Source organism: Meriones unguiculatus, chromosome 7 (genome assembly GCF_030254825.1).
Source record: "Meriones unguiculatus strain TT.TT164.6M chromosome 7, Bangor_MerUng_6.1, whole genome shotgun sequence".
Taxonomy (NCBI): domain Eukaryota; kingdom Metazoa; phylum Chordata; class Mammalia; order Rodentia; family Muridae; genus Meriones; species Meriones unguiculatus.
In genome coordinates, this window is record NC_083355.1 from 104,605,068 (window position 1) to 104,624,132 (window position 19,065).

The 19,065-nt window shown below is 38.9% G+C and overlaps 1 protein-coding gene across 8 annotated transcripts in view; it reads right to left on the reverse strand.

Annotated features, from left to right (window-relative positions):
- Positions 1-19,065, reverse strand: part of Eml5 (EMAP like 5) — a 109,853-nt gene that overhangs the window by 51,688 nt on the left and 39,100 nt on the right. For 6 of the 8 annotated variants that reach the window (XM_060388011.1, XM_060388010.1, XM_060388014.1 and 3 more), the window contains exons 10-18: positions 17,276-17,488; positions 15,291-15,458; positions 14,690-14,796; positions 14,168-14,286; positions 12,677-12,863; positions 8,485-8,590; positions 5,775-5,868; positions 4,586-4,686; positions 162-364 (exon numbers count right to left, since the gene is read on the reverse strand). In XM_060388011.1, the coding sequence (XP_060243994.1) occupies positions 162-364; positions 4,586-4,686; positions 5,775-5,868; positions 8,485-8,590; positions 12,677-12,863; positions 14,168-14,286; positions 14,690-14,796; positions 15,291-15,458; positions 17,276-17,488 (1,298 nt within the window). The remainder of the gene's footprint in view (positions 1-161; positions 365-4,585; positions 4,687-5,774; positions 5,869-8,484; positions 8,591-12,676; positions 12,864-14,167; positions 14,287-14,689; positions 14,797-15,290; positions 15,459-17,275; positions 17,489-19,065) is intronic. The other 2 variants (XM_060388012.1, XM_060388013.1) reach the window with 2 other exon arrangements.

The window sequence follows — 19,065 nt, forward strand, 5'->3', positions numbered from 1 at the left end:
TTTTTAAAATGTGTTTTTAAGCAGCATGCCTATTTCATATCATATTATGGATGTAGAAAGAAAGAACAACACAGACTACAGTTATTTAATGCGGCCATGTAGAAAGCAGTGCTTTTTCCATGGTCACTGTTTTAAACTTCAAATTTCCTTAGGTTACTTACCTTCTCTAGTGCATGCATACTGAATACTGGCCCATCGTGGGCTTTAACTGTTTTTACAAGAAAGACATCTCTCCAGATGCACACATCTCCTGTGGATGTTCCAGAAAAGGCCATCTCTTCAGTCCATCCATACACTGCACACATCATTGTGTCATTTTTCCCCAGAGTACCAGTGTGGCCTTTTCTTCCAATTAATCCTCCCCCTGATTCATTAAAAAAAATGTGAAAATGTTGCTTTTAAAATGTCCACAGTTACAAAGTACAGTTTCATTTTCTACTAATGTTTGATAGAAAGACAAGTAACCGTACAGAGAATTAATTAAAAAATTACTGACCTATCAATCAACTTGGGAAGTACTTTATATCATGGATCTTAGGCTATAGCCCAAATAAGATAAAAATTAAGTCAGTTTTGCTCAGTTATTAGAATTTTTGATAATACTTGTCAAAAATTTGTTATGACTTATTCAAGGATAAAAAAAAAGGTTTTTAGAGACCAATACAATGAGCACCCACACATCTGCTAAAAATATATACAAACAACTGAGAGGTCATACCCATCCTTCTGCAAGCTGCTGACATCTCCAAGATTTTGTCAATTATATACATGTCGATTTATACCTCTACAAATTTAACTTTCAGAACTCTATTATTTCTTTGTTTTTGTTGTTGTTTGTTTGTTTTTTAAAGAAAAACACCTTACAGTCTGGGTCCTTTTCTTCTTTTTGTTCACTAGGCCATGAATTCACACGGAATGGGCTCCAGCAGCTCTGGCTCCTTCCCACTGGTCCTCACACAGTGCGCTTCTCTGGGCAGCCCAGGCCAAGTGCCCAAGTGCCCTTCTCTCTGGCTTCCTCTTCTGTCTGACTGTTTCCTTCACCCGCTTGAGGAAGCTGTCTCAGCTCTTAGAGAGCATGATGTGCTCAATCCACACATGAATTCTCTTGCTAAGTATCTTACCCTTAACTTGCTTGTTTATAATGATGCCCATGGTGTCCTGGGTGACACTGCACACTTCCAGTTTTGCCATGGTAACACTTATGGGGCACTCCTTTTTGAACAGTACCCATTCCCTTGAAGTCTACAATATCACCTTTCTTGTAGATTCGCCTATGTATGTGGCCAAAGAAACAGCTTTGTGCTTCCTAAAAGCCTGAAAAACATATAGCGAGAGCTCCTCCTCTTTTCCCTTATATTTGTCATTTTGACAAGTTACTGGAAGATGGCTCCATTATTTCTTTATATACACAACCTATAGTTACTTTCCTCCCCATTAGTGAGTTTTTAAGTTGCTTGTGAGTTTTTGTTACTTTCCTTTACACAGACTCATAAGGGCTTCTCTGCATATCCTGCATCTCAGATACTGTTGTTGATGCAAATATGGTTTTGTTCTGATCCCAGGTGTAGGATATGGGACTAATTCAGATGGTCCACAGCAGCAAACTGTTTGCCTCATGCAGGATATGAGAGGGGCTCTTTGCCAGCTGCTGATAGTTTAAAGCTGAGGACTCTGGAGAGGGAATAAAAAGCCAGAGGCCAGAGAACGTTGGCGGGCTCCAAGAAAGAAAGCCGCTGGTGCTTCCCCTCTGCTGCTCCTGGTTGCTGTTGGTGCAGTGTGACGAGAAGTCAGAGATATCCAGAAACAGAGTTTGGACTTGCCTCAGTGACCCTAACCAGCAGGAAGTAGCTAAGGAAAATGCCCCTTCTCCCTACTAAAATTCTCTACTATTCCATGTTGGGGTGTTGGAAAGGACTGGGGTGGTGAAGGGAAAAAGAGGCATAAGAAACATAAAATACTTATAAAAACATAACACCAACAAGATACATTACAGTTCATAACAGTAGTAAAATTACAGTTTATGATGTAGCAACAAAATGATTTTATAGTTGGCCACATGTGGAATTGCATTAGAAGGCTGCAGCATTAGGAAGGCTGAGAACCACTGGGCTAAAGGTTAAAGGAGGCAAGAAGAGGATAGTAGCACAGAAGAGGAAAAGAGATCAGATTTCAAATATTCTTGGAAGACCATCCTAACATAACAGCCAGAGTCACTAGTTTCCTCACAAGACAAGTTGGGTAGAACGGTCAGGGAACAGAAGTGGGTTAGACTTCTGTCAGGGGGAGAAAGCATAAAAACTGGAGATGAGGAGAGGATCCTGGTTACTCTTCTCATTGCTGCACCAAATACTTGACAAGAAGCTTAAGGGAAGAACTAATTTTGCTTCACAGTTTTGTGACAGGGGAGGCATTATGGTTCTAACAGCCCTTAGCTCTGGTGGTGGAAGCCCACGGCACAGCTTATTCATGACTTAGTGGATGACAGAGTAGGGAGCAAGGACCAGAACCGTGGCTGGGTGTGAGCCCTAACACATCCTCTGCAGACATGAGTAGGGCATCCAGGATCTATGTCCAAAAGTTTCTAAAACTTCTAGGCATTGCCACCAGCTGGGAACCAAGGGTGGAATTTCACATCTAAATTGTAACAATGTAACACCACCACCAACATCAACAACAATAACAACAACAAAACCACTCCACATGGCTAGAAACTAGAGGAGAATTGAAAGAGGATTTGGTTTTATTAAGATGGAAAAAGTAATAGCACATTTTATGCTAAAGAGCAAACTAGGTAGAGAGGGAGGGTTGATAATTCAAGAGGGCAAGAGCGGCTAGGTATGTTCTCTAGATAGCAAAACAGGAATCTAGTATACAAGTAGCAGCACTAGGCTTTGCCTATAGCGCAGACTAGACACCTAAATTTGAATCAGTTAACAACTAGCCAGGGGCCAAATCCTGTGGACGAAGGCTTCATAATAAAGCCCACCTTGAGCATATTAGCACTAGAGCTGCAGAAAATGAGCCTGTTTCCTTTTCTGCTCTCACAGCCCACTTTCCTAATTGCCTCATCCACTAGCAGCATACCAGAGATTGTTCTGATTACCTCCAACCACAAGTTAAAGGCTCAGGTAATGGCTTCATACCTAACATTGGAATCTCACCCCCTGCTTGACAAGCTGCCCAAGTTCAAAGGGCTAGCTACTCAAAAGGAGGTCACACCGGGGCCTATGAGTCACTGAGACAAGAGCTTTCAGAGTAAGGCTGACTTTTTTTATCCACCCTCTTTCCCCCCACACACACCCTCCCCCGGCCCTCCCACAGCAGGCCCATTCCCGGTAGCTGGTCAGTCTTTAGAATGTTTCCAATTAATGGTGACTGGGTACAAACATGCAGCGCTCACAGGTCTAGAGGAGGGCACTGGACTGCCATGTGCATGCTGGGAATTAACCTGGGTCCTTTGGAAAAGCAAGCACTCTCAACCACTGAGCCAGCAATCCAGATGCCTGGTGTTTACTCCCTTGAAATCTCTTATTTCAAACAAATACACAGGTAAGGCGTGCACACGCACGTGTGTGCTCTCAATGTTACTTGGTAGGCGTTTTCAATGCCAAGGGACTGATGTGGCCAAATGAAATGCTTGTTTAAATTTACAGGAACGAAACCATAAATCGGCTTTTCCTTTGTAACTGTAAACACTATGAGCTGCGGGGTCTCTGGTGCTGCATTCACTACAAATCTGGAAAAATCAGTTCATGTCCCAGGTAGTTCACAACTTGGAAGTCATGGGAACTTGGGAAACGTCTTCACAGAGTTTGCTCTTTTCTGATTTACTTCTCGTGCTTAAGCATTTTCTCTGAAAGGTTTCAGTTCACTGAGACTTCAACACTACACTGCTGACATACACTATTTTATTTGAAAAAGGTATTTTTATTTGAAAATATCAATTTATTCTGCATTTGTGATTTATAACTAACGACTATGACTGATTTATCACTAAATGACTAAAGAAACAGAGTATTTCATTTCTGTATTACTTTATAGCATATAAGGCACTTTTACAAAACTTTCTATTTTAGACTATAAAACGTGTCTTTAATAAAAGGAAGTCTGTACATCAGCCGACTAATCCCACATGTTAAATCATCTTTGTTTAAAATGTACCAAGACAAGAACACCAATTAAAAATGAACCTTTTATTCTTTTTGATTGGAGAATCAAACTAGGGCCTGAGGAATGCTAGGAATGTACTCTATCCCTAACCTATGAACCCCTTCCCACCCATAAGGTTATCTTAGATAACTTTAGGTTTATAGAATGATGTAAAAATAACAGTGTTTCCACATAGTCCTCTATACAGTTTAATAGTAACATCTTAACAATACTATCCCTTTATCAAGACTAAAAAAAAACATGTCATTTACACAGTGTTTTTAACTGAACCCCAGGCTTCAGTTTTCAGTTTTCCTAAAAATGTTCCTTTTCTATCCCAGGATTCAGGCCAGCATAACACACTGTACTTAGCTAAGTTATTTTAAAGCTAATGCTTTCTAGAAATTTAAAAGAGTAAAAAGGAACATTTCCTTACCTGCTCTACGCCAAAATTTCATGTGTTTAATCCCAGCTGTAATTAGTTTATCAGGCACATAGGGGTTCATTTTCACAACAAAAATCTTATCTTTACTGCCTCTGAAACAAACCAAAATGTTTAGCTCTGCAGAGAAGCCATCTTAGAACAACTCACATCCTATCTGCCGTTCTCCACCCACTGGGCAGTTGTTTCCTCCTGGTATCTGACATTCAGGCTGTGAAATCATTCATCTGTACATTTGTCACTATTTAAATATGTTAACTCCGTTCAGCAGACTTTCTAGACAGTAGAAACAAGGAAAATAGAACTTCATTTAAATAGTACCAATGAGATTCACTGTATTGTACACAGGGAATGCTGTGTGTGACAAAAAGTTAAAATTTTTTAAAAACAGTAATTCATCACAATTTGGTATATCCTTCAACATTCCTTTTATTGCATTTATTTACTTAGGGGCAGGATTACTTGTGTCACAGTATGTGTGCCAGAAGTGGGAGGACAACTTACAGGGATAAATTCTCCCCTTTCAGTAAGCTGTAGGCCCTGGTGACCGATGTAAGGTTAGGGTTAGTGCCTCCACCCACTGAGCCATCTTACCAGCCCCTCACAGTTCTGTGAAGCTCTTGTGTTCTTGGACATCATCTATCTACTCAGCAAAAAGCATTCATACTTTTAAGTACTGTAACATCTCAAATTGAGGGAGTAACAAATGTGTAGCTTCTGACACTGTTAACTACTTCCCCTTTCAAAGCACCATTAATATTTTATTATAAAAGAGACCATGCTCATTTTAGAAAACCAAAAATGATGAAAAATATTAGAAAAGCAATATAATTTCATATACATATATTTATATCTTTTTTCAATTGAGAAGCATTTTACCATGCTTCTCAGCTGGTATTACTACTACTCAGCTACTACTTCTCAGCAGTAGCTTTAATAGAATTCACTCTTTGCAAGTGGCAAATTGAAATAGTAATTTCCAATGTCCAATTAGAGGCAAATTAAAAAATGGGTTTACAGAGGGCTAAATCTACAAAGAAATAATAAAGTCATTTATCTTTTTAGTTTGATTATTTAAAGGTAACAAAAGATGATAATTATTTTTAAAACTCACGTATTAGCTTAACTTCAAAGACGTGAAGTACATTCTAACACTAGTAGTGTTTGGCCAGTATCTCCCTACCTTGCCACGGAAAGTTTCTCCCCTTTCTTCCAGTCCCACAGGACAATGGTGTGGCTGTCATCTATGCCAACTGAAGCCAGGCGTTTCCCATCAGCTGTGACAACCAAAGAGATGAGATTCTGAAGTAAAAAACATCTAATGTGTTTTCTAGAGCCACAGGCTCTCATTTGAATAGCCCTCCACCCAAGTCTGAACTGCTGGATGCTTGGCCCTGTGTGATGGAGTAAACTCACAGATCAGACAGAGACAGGCCTGGTGCCATGGGGTTAAACTGCTGGGTGCTCTGCCCTGAGAAAGGTGTAATGCGCTCTCAGGAAGTTAGCTCTATTGTAATGGTATTAAAATAAAAACAAGTTTAATTATAGTAGTGATTATAGTGAGAATTTTGGTTTCTTAAAAAAACCAGTTATGTGACTATGTTTTTGTTTTAATCCCAGGTGTGGGATATGGGGCTGTTTCAGAGGTAGAGCCTCTAACTATGATTCGTCTCATGTTCTAGAGGGGCGTGATTTTTGACAGCTGCAGATAGTTTATGTTTGGAATTCTGGGGACTCTTGAGAGGATATAAACGCAAGGGCTCTGAGAGGGCCTGTGGCAGCTGCTGCTCCTCATAATGCCACTAGTCCTGGCTGCTGCTTTTGCTATTGCTTGGATTGCTGTTTGTTTGGATTGCTGGTTACTGGTATTCTGAAGATGAAGACTGGACTTGCTCCCAAGGAACTCAATGCCCCTAATCAGCTGGGAGTAGTCTAAGGAAGTCTATTCCCCCTCTTCTCCCTTTCCCCTCTAACCTTCTTTCTCTTATACCTAGTATTGGGGTGATGGTGGAAGGGATTGGAGTGAAGGACAGTTTATATAGGAACCCAAATAAAGTAGACAAGAAGTCCAGCTACATCTGATCCCTAAATCTCCCTGGCTTCCTGTCTCACAATGTTATCTCTTCATTTTGCACTTACTCCCACCATGATGCTGTCAGTCATGTTGTGACACAGCCAGTGAGACTTTCATCACAAGCAGAACCAACAGAGCCTCTTGACTTGAACTTACAGTTTCCACAACTGGAAGCTAACCAGGTCTCTGTTCCTATCAGTACCCACCTTAAGGTGTTATTATAGCAACAGAAAATAGACTAACGAGCTACAGCACTATATTTAAAACTTGAAACAATAATGATAGATGTTAGGCATGCATACATCCATGAAAAGAGCCAGAATTTAGAAGAGAGTGGGGATAATGGTTTTCTAACTTAAATTTCATAACACACATGTGTGCATGTGCATGTGTTCGCGCCTGTGTATAAGTAAAAGAACAACTACATGAAGTTGGTTTTTTCCATCCACCTTTATATGAGTCACAGGGATTGAACTTGCTCATACAGCAAGTGACTTTACCCACAAAGACATCTTCTAAGCTGGGATAATGGGTTTTTAAATCATTGTCACACTTGACTTAAGTTACTTTATGCATTTATTCATTAGGTTAAGAAGAAGGGGAAGGATGAATGTATAAAATGATGGGTATATTAAAGCTCCTGTAAGGTAATTAATACATGATACATGCCTGTATCAGAATATCACATTAGGGCCTGGGGGATAGCTCAATGTTAGAACACTTGTTTTATGTTCTTGGCATCCTGTGCTGGCACCACACACATAAATTACCCTATATCCTGCCACTATAAATAATTATGGGTCAATTAAAAATAAACCCAAAATCTGTATTAAGAAAATAAAAGAATGGAAGGGAAAATACATCTACTTCAACTAAATTCACTGAAAGAACTCTACTGTGACATAAAAACTCAGAGACTATGAAAAGTTCATGAAATGAAAAGCATTTCATGAAGTGGTCACTAACATGGCTGCTTTTAGTAAAGGCCAAGTTTTAGTGTCTCTGCTACCAAATGAGTAATGACTACATAAATATTGAAGCAAATGCCTGTTTTGACATATTGACCAGAGTGCACGTGTTTACAGGTTATAAGGTTTACAGTATAAGGGAGCCTTTTCCACTCTGCCGCACTTTTGCAGACCTTAGTTCTTCAGTGCTACCACTGATGTTTCTATTGTTCACCCATGCAGTCTGCTTTACATTTTCTTGTTTCTTGACCATTAGGACTCTTGAAAATTTATGTATATATGTTTTCCCGAAATATCACTTATTAATAACTGACTCTGGTTAGGGCAGCAAACCCACTATTTTTTCATGATACACACTTCTTTAATAATGACATTTTCTCAAGCCACACAGCAGCTTTCACTGCTGTTGCTAAACTGAAAGCATGAACTGATATTATAAGATGCACTATAAGGGCTACTTAATATAGACACCTAAGAAACCTCATCTCATTCACACTAAACATTTTCAAAGTTTGCTTTGAAGTTATAGAAGATTAATATCAAAGTTTGCGCAAAGGAAAGGTGCATATGACAGGAGTACCTGTAACAGTTTTAGGTGTTTTGCAGGAAACCATTATTTATGCTGATATTTACATGAACATTGAAAAAAGACTCTAGAGCTACAGTCATTACACTGTAATTATAAAGAAGCCAGAAAACCGAGTTTCATCATTATGTTTGATGAGAACAGTCTGCACACTTGATAAAAGCCATGAAGGCCAAAGCTAGATGGCAAGCGTAGGCAACACTGATTAAATATTATATGTTCCCTCTGTGTTTTGATCATTCTTACTGAGATAGAAGAGGCTTACCTGAGAAATCAACAGCACAGATGCCATATTGGTGGTAGCCCTTTAATATAGACAATGGTTTAATGGTTTCTGTGTCCCATACGTGAATTGAGGGATCTCTACCTACCTGATAAAGATATAATTATAAAAGCCATTGTAAACAATTATTTTTATATCTGTTAAAAGGAAACAAAACACTTACATAGCCTTTATTTGTCATAGAAATTTATCAGGATAAAAACAAAAAGCAGATTACAAACATGGTGTTTTTTCATTAACATTTCTTCAAATTCTAAGAGGGATAGAAGAGAGCAGAATGAAGAGAAAACCGAGGAAAATAATACAAACTTAAGAAAATAAAATGCCACCCTAGGACCCATTATTTGCTAACTACGCCCAGTCTGAAATGTTAATTAGGAGGACTGATGTTTGGCTCTCTGCAAGCACATACATGCGCAGTGAATGTATAGTATGTATGCAGCCCCTTGCTCAATACCCAGGACAAAGCAAAACAAGGTAAGAAAGCTAGGCAGAGTGTCTCTAGAAATATTGTAGAGCTACATATTGCCCCTTCTACAAGTCATCAAGAGAGGTAACAGAGGATTACCAAGTACCTGTCATTGGCAGGGTTACTGTGATAGGCACTTTGAGTATTATGACACTCGGATAACTTTAACTGAATGTACACTCCTCAGAAAAACAGGGCATTTCAAATAAGAACATATGGCACTATATGCCTAGTAAGAATAAAACTGCTTTCAAGAGTTCATGAAACAGATAATACATAATGGAGCTGTAACTTCAGAAAGTGCATGTCTTAGATGAGGACATGCAAGCAAGATTTTTCTAGATTAGAATACTGGTATAGTAAAAAATTCAGAAAGGGTTAAAGCACTTAGCATTTATGAGACAAAAATGGACAACAGCACTATGTCATAAAACATTTCCCTACCATACACTGTTTTTATTGGTGCATATTACCCAAAATAGTAGAGTCATAACATTTTCACATATGTGCAATGCACTTTTGAGCACATTCATTCTCCGTTTACTGGCTCTTATGCCCCTTCCCCTGATTCCCTTGCTCTTTCCAGAAATAACCTTTTGATTTGCATACCTTCTTTTAAAATCTGGGGGCAGGTGAGATGGTTCAGTGTTACTACCAAGACTGATGACTTCAGTTCAATCCCTGGAAAACCACATGGTGGAAGGGAAGAACCACCATGTAACTGTCCTTAACCACCATGTGTTCATGTACACACACACACACACACACACACATCCCACATACACACAACCCCACCCCACACAAAGTAAAGAATCGTAAAATCTATATTCTAAAGAATAGGGAGATGGTCCAGCAGGTTAAGAACATTTGCTCTTAATATAGGATGAACATATTAAAATCTATTGTCCTAAAGAAGCTAAACGACAAGGAAGACCCTAAGGAAGAGGGTTAATCCTCATTCAGATGGGCAAACAGGATTGACACCAGAAGTGGAGAAGACAGAGAACAGGACAGGAGCCTACCACAGAGGGCCTCTGAAAGACTACTCAGCGGGTATCAAAGCAGATGCTGAGACACACAGCCAAACTTTGGGCAGAGTGCAGGGAATCTTATGGAAGGAGGAGGAGGTAGAAAGACCTGGAGGGGGCCAGGAGCTCCACAAGGAGACCAACAGAGCCAAAAAATCTGGGCCCAGGAGGGGCCTGCAGAAACAGATACTCTAACCAACAATCACGCATAGAGAGGTCCTAGACCCTCTGCTCAGATGTAGCCCACAGGCAGCTCAGTCTCCATGGGGGCTCCCTAGTACAGGGAGCAGATGCAGTCTCTGACATGAACTCAGTGGCCTGCCCTTCGATCACCTCCCCCTGGCGACATGGCCTTACTAGTCCACAGAGAAAGAGGATCCAGATAGTACTGATGAGACCTGATAGGCTAGGGTCAGATAGCAGGGGAAGAGGACCTCCCCTATCAATGGACTAGGAAAGGGACATGGCGGGGGGGAGGAGGCTGGGAGCAGGAGGAGATGAGGGAGGGGGCCACAGCCAGGATACAAATTGAATAAATAATAATAATAATAGTAATAATAAAAGAACACTTGCTCTGCAAGCATAAAGGTCCTAAGATCTAAACTTGAATCCTGAGTAGCTTTGTACAAAGCCAGTTCTGTAGTTTGTGGCTGAAAGCCCAGCACTGAGGAGCAGAGCCAGCAGACCTCAAGAGCTCACTGGCTAGCCACTGGAGCTTGAAGGTGAGCTTCCCATTCAGCGGCAGTCCCTTCAGTCTTCATCTTTTGCTTGGAGGGGTCAAAGTATTTACACTTTACTTATTATTGAAGTCTATGTACTGAGTTCTTCTTTCTTCACTTTAGAAGCTTCTGCAGTACCAACTCAATAGTGTATGATTTGTAATTGTCATCTGTTTTATCGTCTAGTAAGACTTACTCTTTCTGGAACTCTCATGCTTGTGGTGTATCGTGGTGTATCTTTCTTGTGTTCTCTGTGCCCTTTAGTTGAACTCTGACCTCCCTGGATTCCCAATGCTCTTCCTTACTTTCTTCATTACCATGCCACTTATTCACAGAAGAAACCCTAAACACACCCTCTTACCAATGCCCCCCTCCATTCCATTAATCTTTTCCTTGGTGCTATAGTTTGGATCTGAAGGGCCCTCAAATACATGTTAGAGTTGATCTCTAGCCCATGGCCATCACCAGGAATGCAGAGCCTAGTGGGAGGAAGCTCAGTTGTTTGGTTATCACCTTAAAGAGGACACTGGGAGATAGCCCATTCCTATTTGTCTGCTTCAAGCCAGCATAGCACTTGCCCTAGATGTGACCCCTGCTGTAATGTGCCACGCATATGACCAATGCAACTCCTGAAGTTCAGAAGACATTTAGCAACAGACATGAGACTAACCCACGTAGTTTATAATACTCACTTATATACAAGTAATCTACAAATCCCAATTATTGCACTCACTTATACACAAGTAATCTACAATTCCCAATTATTGCTCTAGAACTGTGTAATTAATTTTAAAAACACACAATGCTATCATTTTATATATAAAGCAGCCCCTAAAAAGCAATGGTAGAAATCATTATACTTAATTTGAGACTTTTTAATATAAATGTCTAACAGAAACAGCACTAAACCAGCAAATGAGTCATAAAGTCATCCATCTAAACATTATTAGTGACCTTTCAGTTTTACTTCTACAAGTTTTGCTACTTCTAACAGTTTCACAGCATAACTCTTGCCTAATTCCCCAGGGTTTTTTTGTTTGTTTGTTTGTTTTGGTTTTTTTTAGCACTGCTTTTTCATAATTTTATCACCTGTTATTTAAATATAAACCTTCAAGATTCCCCCTTTAAATACCCAGTCTTTTTTTCTACATTTTTGCCTGAAATAAGTTTTTTTCCATTTTCAATAATTAAATCAGTAATGCCTCCCAAGCCTCTTTGTTTTTTTTTTTACACAGTCAAGACCTACATTTTTAATTGGCTGTTGATCACTTCAGACATTCCATCTGAGGTGATGATGGATCCTATGGACTAACATTTACTGCAAAACAACCCACCGAGAAACAGTGTTCCACAGCACTTACAAAGTCTGGCTTATTTATCAACCATAATAATTCCTTAAACTAGATACCAGCTGTATCCTTATTTTAAAGATGAGGAAACAGAGGCTCAGAAATGCACAAGAAATGCCCATAGACAATAAATAAAGGCACTTGGATTCAAACACCAAATCCAGTCCGGCTGATACATACACATACATATGCACACACACATATGTACATATAGCATTATGAAGCACGCGTGGGGCATCTCATTTCAGGGATATAGTAGGCACATATGTCAGTCAGTATTTTATCAATGTGACAAAACACCTGAGATAATCAACTTATTTTCACTCATGATTTTAAAGATTTCATTCCATGGTTGTTTGTCACTTTTGCATTTGGGTATTAAACACTTTCATAGGTTGTAGTGAAAGTAAACTAAACAAACATTAAAAAGCTAGTACATTTCTTAAATACAGTCAGAATGAACAGATAAGATTTTGCTTTCTTTATGAATACTCGTGTAGAGAAGTATCCATTGCAAGATTCCAGAACCTGTGCTTTGGCAAATGTGAAAAATAAGATGCAGTCATTCTGTGCTGACTTACTGTCACCTGGTCTTTTAAGGGAACTTACCTGGCCTGTTGCCACATAGTCCTTCAAAGGATGAATAGCCAGACACAAAATATCATCATCATGACCCAAGTAAAAACGCTGCGTGTTCTGTTGTCTATTATATATGACACCCACTGCTGCCACATGGTACACAATTTCACCAATTTGAGTGTAGAAAAGATTACTTCGACAGTCATAACCCCTGTAACTAATGCAGAAAATAAATCATGTACAATGCATTTTAATCTTTTATCTGATCAATATATAACACACAGAGAGTAGGTACCATGTGGATTGTTTAAAGGAATAAATAATTAAAGGAGAATACCAGTTTCTTAGAATCTACATACTGATATGAGCTTCTCTGATTACAGATAGCTAAAATCTAGGCTAAGGTACTGAGTGAAAAAAATCAGGTACAGAAAAGAGATCTCTGGTATTCTAGTATTTACAAAAAGTCTATTAAATTTGTATTCTACAAAGTAAAACCACTTCTTTTTATACACAATCAGGTAAGAAAAGAATATGTATTTGTATTCAAATATCCTTGAAAGTAAATATTACTTAACAGGGGAAGGGAATGACACTTCGGTTAGCGTGAAGAGAAAGAGAAGAGAAAGGAAGGTTTCAAACGGTTCTAGTTGTGCACATTGTTGAATCATGGCTATGTAATACATGTTCCAACAGTAACTTTAAGAAATCAATTAGAATAGACAAATCTTAAAATGGTTAATACAATCACAGCAATGACAACCTTGCTTTGTGCTTCAAGGAAGTCCAATTCACACAATACAACAGAACAAAAATACTATCTATTTTAACACTGCAAGGAAAATACTTTTTTAAGATTCATTTTATTTATGTATATGTGTGTGTGCATTTGTCACATGTGTGCAGGTACACAGAGAGGCCACCTGATGTAGGTGCTGAGATGGAGCCCAGGTCCCATGAAGAGCAGCAAACCTTCCTAAATCACTAAGTCATCTCTGTAGCTCTGGAAATACTTGTCATAAATAAATTCTTTTCAAATTCTTAGAAAGTACTACCACTCTGGTGAGAAAATCTGTGTTTGCTGAGAGTAGAAACTTGTTGCTGTGAAGCTGAAATGTGAAACCTATACATTACATGCTCTAAGGGACTCCAGCAATCAATAACAATTAGCCAAACACTAAATCCTCAATATGCAGGCAAAAAGGGACTCAGAAAATTCCAATTTAGTCACATTGTAGGAAAGATGACTACCTCTTACATATTTAAAGATGTCATGTCCACTTCTATGAATATAATATCAAACTTTCAGACAGTTTTTAGAAATTTAATGAAGACTTTCACAGTAGCTCATTGTGTCAGACAATGCCATCACTGGCATTCCTTATTTATTTCTCATTGCAACTTTTTAGTCAGGTACCAATTTACAGATAGGGAAACAGGCACAGCAAGGCAGGGTGACTTGCCAATATATTGAGTGCAAACTTAAATTCAAACACACAAATGAAAAGTAGTATTTTATACCCATGAATAAAGTGTAATCGAATACTATTTCCTGGAGCACGTTCCCTTCGTTTAGAAGTAGCACTTTTCTGTTTCTCTTTGCATTGTTCTTTAAGCTGAGGTAGATCTTCTTTGTAAACCTTAAAAACACACACACATATATATAGGAATATGATTAAGGTAAGTATTAATAAAGATGTTCATATCCTTAATAAAACTTTCAAATGCTGATAAGGGAACACTTGGAATTTAGTATTCCAAGACCTCTTTATACCTCATAAGGAAACACCTCTGGGGGAATGTGGTAGTCTACTGTAACAAAATCCTTCAGGCAAACAATACAGGCTCACCCAGTACATCAAGCATTTAATATAAAAGAACATTTCATGCAAGTGTGCTATGATGTTCAAAGGGGGGAAACTGACAGTTATCCATTACAAGAGAAATTAAAGCCATAAAAATTCACAATAGATGAATGTGGCAGAAATCAAGACGAAGAAAGTGGACTTTGGGAGACGACGTCGTAGGCTGCTAGGACCTCACCTGCCGGTGGTAAGTAAGCTGTGTCTCCTGCTCGATCTCAGAATCCAGTTCCGGAACATCAGACAGATCTGAATCTGATTCATCGCTGTTGGACTCAGCCAGACTTTCTGTAAGTGTTTAAAAAAAAATACATCATCTGTTTAAAGTTTTACTTTCAAAACAATAATGTAAAATTCATGACTTAAGAGGTTTCCATGTATCTTGACAAGGAGACAAGCCATGAGACTGTCAAATGAAATGACCTATTCACGTGACACATGTCAGCAAACTGGCCTCCCCAATCCACTACACCAAATTTAAGTGTCTGTGCAGATATAAGTATGCTCTATACTCAGTATTAAAAATAGCTTAAAATACTACACACAACAGAAGAATTGACATTTTTTGTGTGTTTTTAAAGTATATGTAAAACCTAGGAACCCACATATCCAAGATAAAACATTAAGTGTTAGTTTTGCTAATACAACTATTACTTCATTTATTTAACAAATTAAATTTCAACCCAAATACTTTGTATAGCATTCTCTGTGATGAATGACTTTAAAGATATGCACCTACTACTTAGTTTAGAGCTATGAATGGGGGAGCTGTTTAAGCTTACCTTGGGGTGCTATGTGAAGAGAATCTTTTAATTTTCTTTCAGGAATAAATTTCCACTGAAAGACAGAGTGATCTGCTCCACCAATAGAAATAACCCACTGATAATCATGTGACCATCTGACATTAGTTACATGAGCTGAATGGCCAATATATTTTCTAAACTTGGCCCCTATAACAAAAATATATCTTTAATTTGACAAAAAGCAATACACATAAAAATACCACCTTAAACAACAACTACTTTATCCAAACTATTACAGTATCGCAACAGTATCTTAAGCACAGCCAGATGGAAAATGATTTAAAAATTAGTGAAATGAACAAATGGATGGAGTGAAGGGTGCAAATGTTTCCTTTACTGATTTTCCGATGTATTTTGGTAGGAAATACCAAAACTGTGAGGTGTAAGTTCGTACTGCTAAAGGCACTATGCACTTTGGACACAGGACTCAGAGGAATAAAGAGCTGGTTCTGACCAAAGCCGGGTGCCAAGGGAATGATGACTGGCTTTCATAACACCAGGAGGTGCTATAAATGCTGCCAAGGGAAGCAAGCTCAACAGGCTTGCCAGCAGTGACACCTGTGCATCACAACAGTGATAACCACAGTAAGATATGCCTAAAGGTGCAACAGTGACACATTTGGTGGTAACCAACAGCTCTATTTGGACTTAAGGCGAGTAGTCATGTCTGGTGCTAAAAACCTAGCCAGCCACCCATGGCTACTGAGGTCAGAAAGCCTACTACTGCCACTTCCCTAAAACCCACAGATAAGTATAGCTCCTAATTCTTGTCAAAGAAACTTCCTTTTGCAGCAAAGATTATTATAGAAGGTCACAGCTGGTCAAAATGTGGGGGCCCCAGCCCCGTCTGATACATCTACAACACAATCCTTACATCCACGGCCCAGGAAATGTTGCAGAACTCTAAGAACCCTGAAGTCTCCTGCAAGACTGAGTCCTCTAGATATGACAGAGAAGCTTCACCCAGGAAATCTCAACAATATAGCTGCTTAAACAAGACCTGAACAATGACAACACTAGTTGACATGCCAAAGTAGATGGTGGAGACAGGGGAAATGAATGTGGTCCCACCCCTAGAAGAAGAGGTACAGGCAATTAAAACTACTGAGGGAGAATTAGTCTTCCTCGGAGATGAGCACCCTAAGTTTTATCGAATCCCAAGAGGTCAGCCATTAAAACAAACAAGCAACACTGAACAGACTTTCTGCATTTGTATATTTATTTACAGATACAAGTGTAAGTGTGTGTGTGTGTGTGTGTGTGTGTGTGTGTGTGTGTGTGTAATAATTAACAAGGCAAAGAATTTGAAAGAGGGGTCCCAAGAGTTGTGGGAGGGAGAAGAGAGAGGAGGAAATTATGTGATACTATTTTAATTAAATAAAAAAGTAAAGAAATGTAGGAAAAAATTGTGAGGTGTTAGGTATACTGGTTCACACCTGGCTAACTGGAAGACTAAGACAGAAAAATCACAAATTCAAGGCCTGCCTGAGCAACTTTGTGAGACATTACTTCAAAATACAATGTTTTTAAAGGGGCTGGGGTTTATAAACAGTTTACTGGCACAGCATTTACCTAATGTGTATTGGCTTTCATCCCCATTAACACAAAAATAAATACAAAGCAAAACCTATGAAGAAAAACAAACTGCACATTCTGTATAATAAAAATCTATCTCAAACTAAATAAAACAAGCATAAGAACAAAAAAAATGCAAGGCATAATCTTACTTCTCTGAGAAAACCTTGGAGATCAGTTTTTAGTATTAAGATAACTGACTGTTTTGACCTGGGGTCTTTGTTTTTTTTAGTGAAATTGGTACAACTAGTCTAACTTACCCCATTGACAGTAACCCCTAACCCAACCAGACAGACAGTCCTCTAAAAGCTTTAAGACACTAAAAAATATAAACAAAAAGAATCTCATCTTTTATGAGAGTGTTAGTGAAAATATAGAGAGGAAGATACCTTTTCTTAAACATGGGTATCGGAATAATTTTACCACTCCATAGTCATCAGCTGTCACTAACACCTGGCCAGCATAATTTCCATCTACTGAATTTATGTCATTGATATCAGAATACTTGGGCCAAATTCCGTTGACTTCAAGGCCTGAAACACATGTCCATGAAGCCCAGTGAATGCCTTTTATTTCTTCTTTACTTGTCACTTCCTTTCCTCCTAAAAATAAAAGTGTTCATTTAAGAAATTACTTCATTTCTTTTCATGCAAATGTAAATTTTAATACCTTTCCCTAAGTTAAAGAAGAATACATGAACAGACAAGTAAGTGTGGATTAGAAGAGAAAACAAAACTTTAAAAATTTAAGTGCTACTGAAATACTTTAGTGAGTTTGAATATAATTACCAATTCAGCAGGCTCATTCATATGGAAACAGATCTGAATCTTATTAAAATCATGATATAGATTAATGCCAATGGGGTAAGTTAGAAAAAGCAAGATGCCTTTCTTCAGAGGTTGTCAAGGTTCTGAGGAAGCTAAGGCTGTGCTGGGGTGAGTGAGGCTCTCCCTCTGGCAGCTCTGAGCTCTCCTACATGGCCTGCTGAGCTCATCTCAGGACAACGCTGAAAGGACTGCTCCCTGTGCAGCTGCTGCAGCAGAGAGGATGTGGAAGCAGACAAAGAGTCTAAGGGGCTATTGATGGCATGGGCTTTGGTCTTTCTGACTACACATGTCCTGTAATGTGCTCAATAAAAATCCAAACAAGGAAGGAAAGAGGTAGGGAAGGGTAGAAAAAAGGGAGCAAGTAAAGGAAGGAAGGAGGCAGCAGGGGAAGGGGGGTGAAAGGAGGGGCAGTAGCAGGGAGAAAGGGAAGGAAGACAGGGCGAAAGTTACGTCAAAGTGGCAAATATGCTGTTAAAAAAGAAATCCAAGGTATCATTGGGGGGAAACACTGAAAAAGACTAAAAAGCAATGATCAGAGGAGGGTGATACATTCGTGTTAGGTAGGACTTTAGGACTCAGTAAATCATTATAAATCATCAATGACAAGCTTGGAGGAGATACATTGACTGTATTATGCAACTAGACTTACTGAGTTCTTTTTTTTTTTTAAGATTTATTCATTTATTATGTTTACAATGTTTTGCCTAAATGTGTGCTTGCATGCCAGAAAAGGGCACCACATCTCACTATAGATGGTTATGAGCCACCATGTAGTCGCTGGGAGTTGAACTCAGGACTTTTGGAAGAACAGCCAGTGCTCTTAACCTCCAAGCCATCTCTCCAGCCTACTAACTGAGTTCTTACAAGAGTGATTAATTCACAAAGTACCATATCAAATGGAGGTGTAGAATTTGAGAGGTGTGGAATTTTAATCAGGAAGGGTTTGGAGTGCTGGTTTTCAAGAGCTGGGAGAAGCACTGTGATGGAAGGTGTTGTCCAGGGCACTAAGTTGTACAGGATGAGTTCCGAGTGTCCTTTCTGAATGTACAGCACCACAACTGTTATTACTCATGGTATGCTTAAAAATCTGCTAACAAAGATCCTGAATGTTTCTACTACATGTGAAAATGACAATAACTATACTAGGTGATAGGTATGCCAATTAGTGTGACTGTTAAAATCAATTTATAATGTCAAATATATGTACGTTTAAAAAGAAATCACATTATGCTGGATATGGCACTTGCCTTTGATCTTATCACTTGGGAGACAGAGGCAGGTGGATCTTCAAATGTGAGGCCAGCATGATCTACATAGCCAGTTCCAGTGTACCCATGAAACATAACAAGACC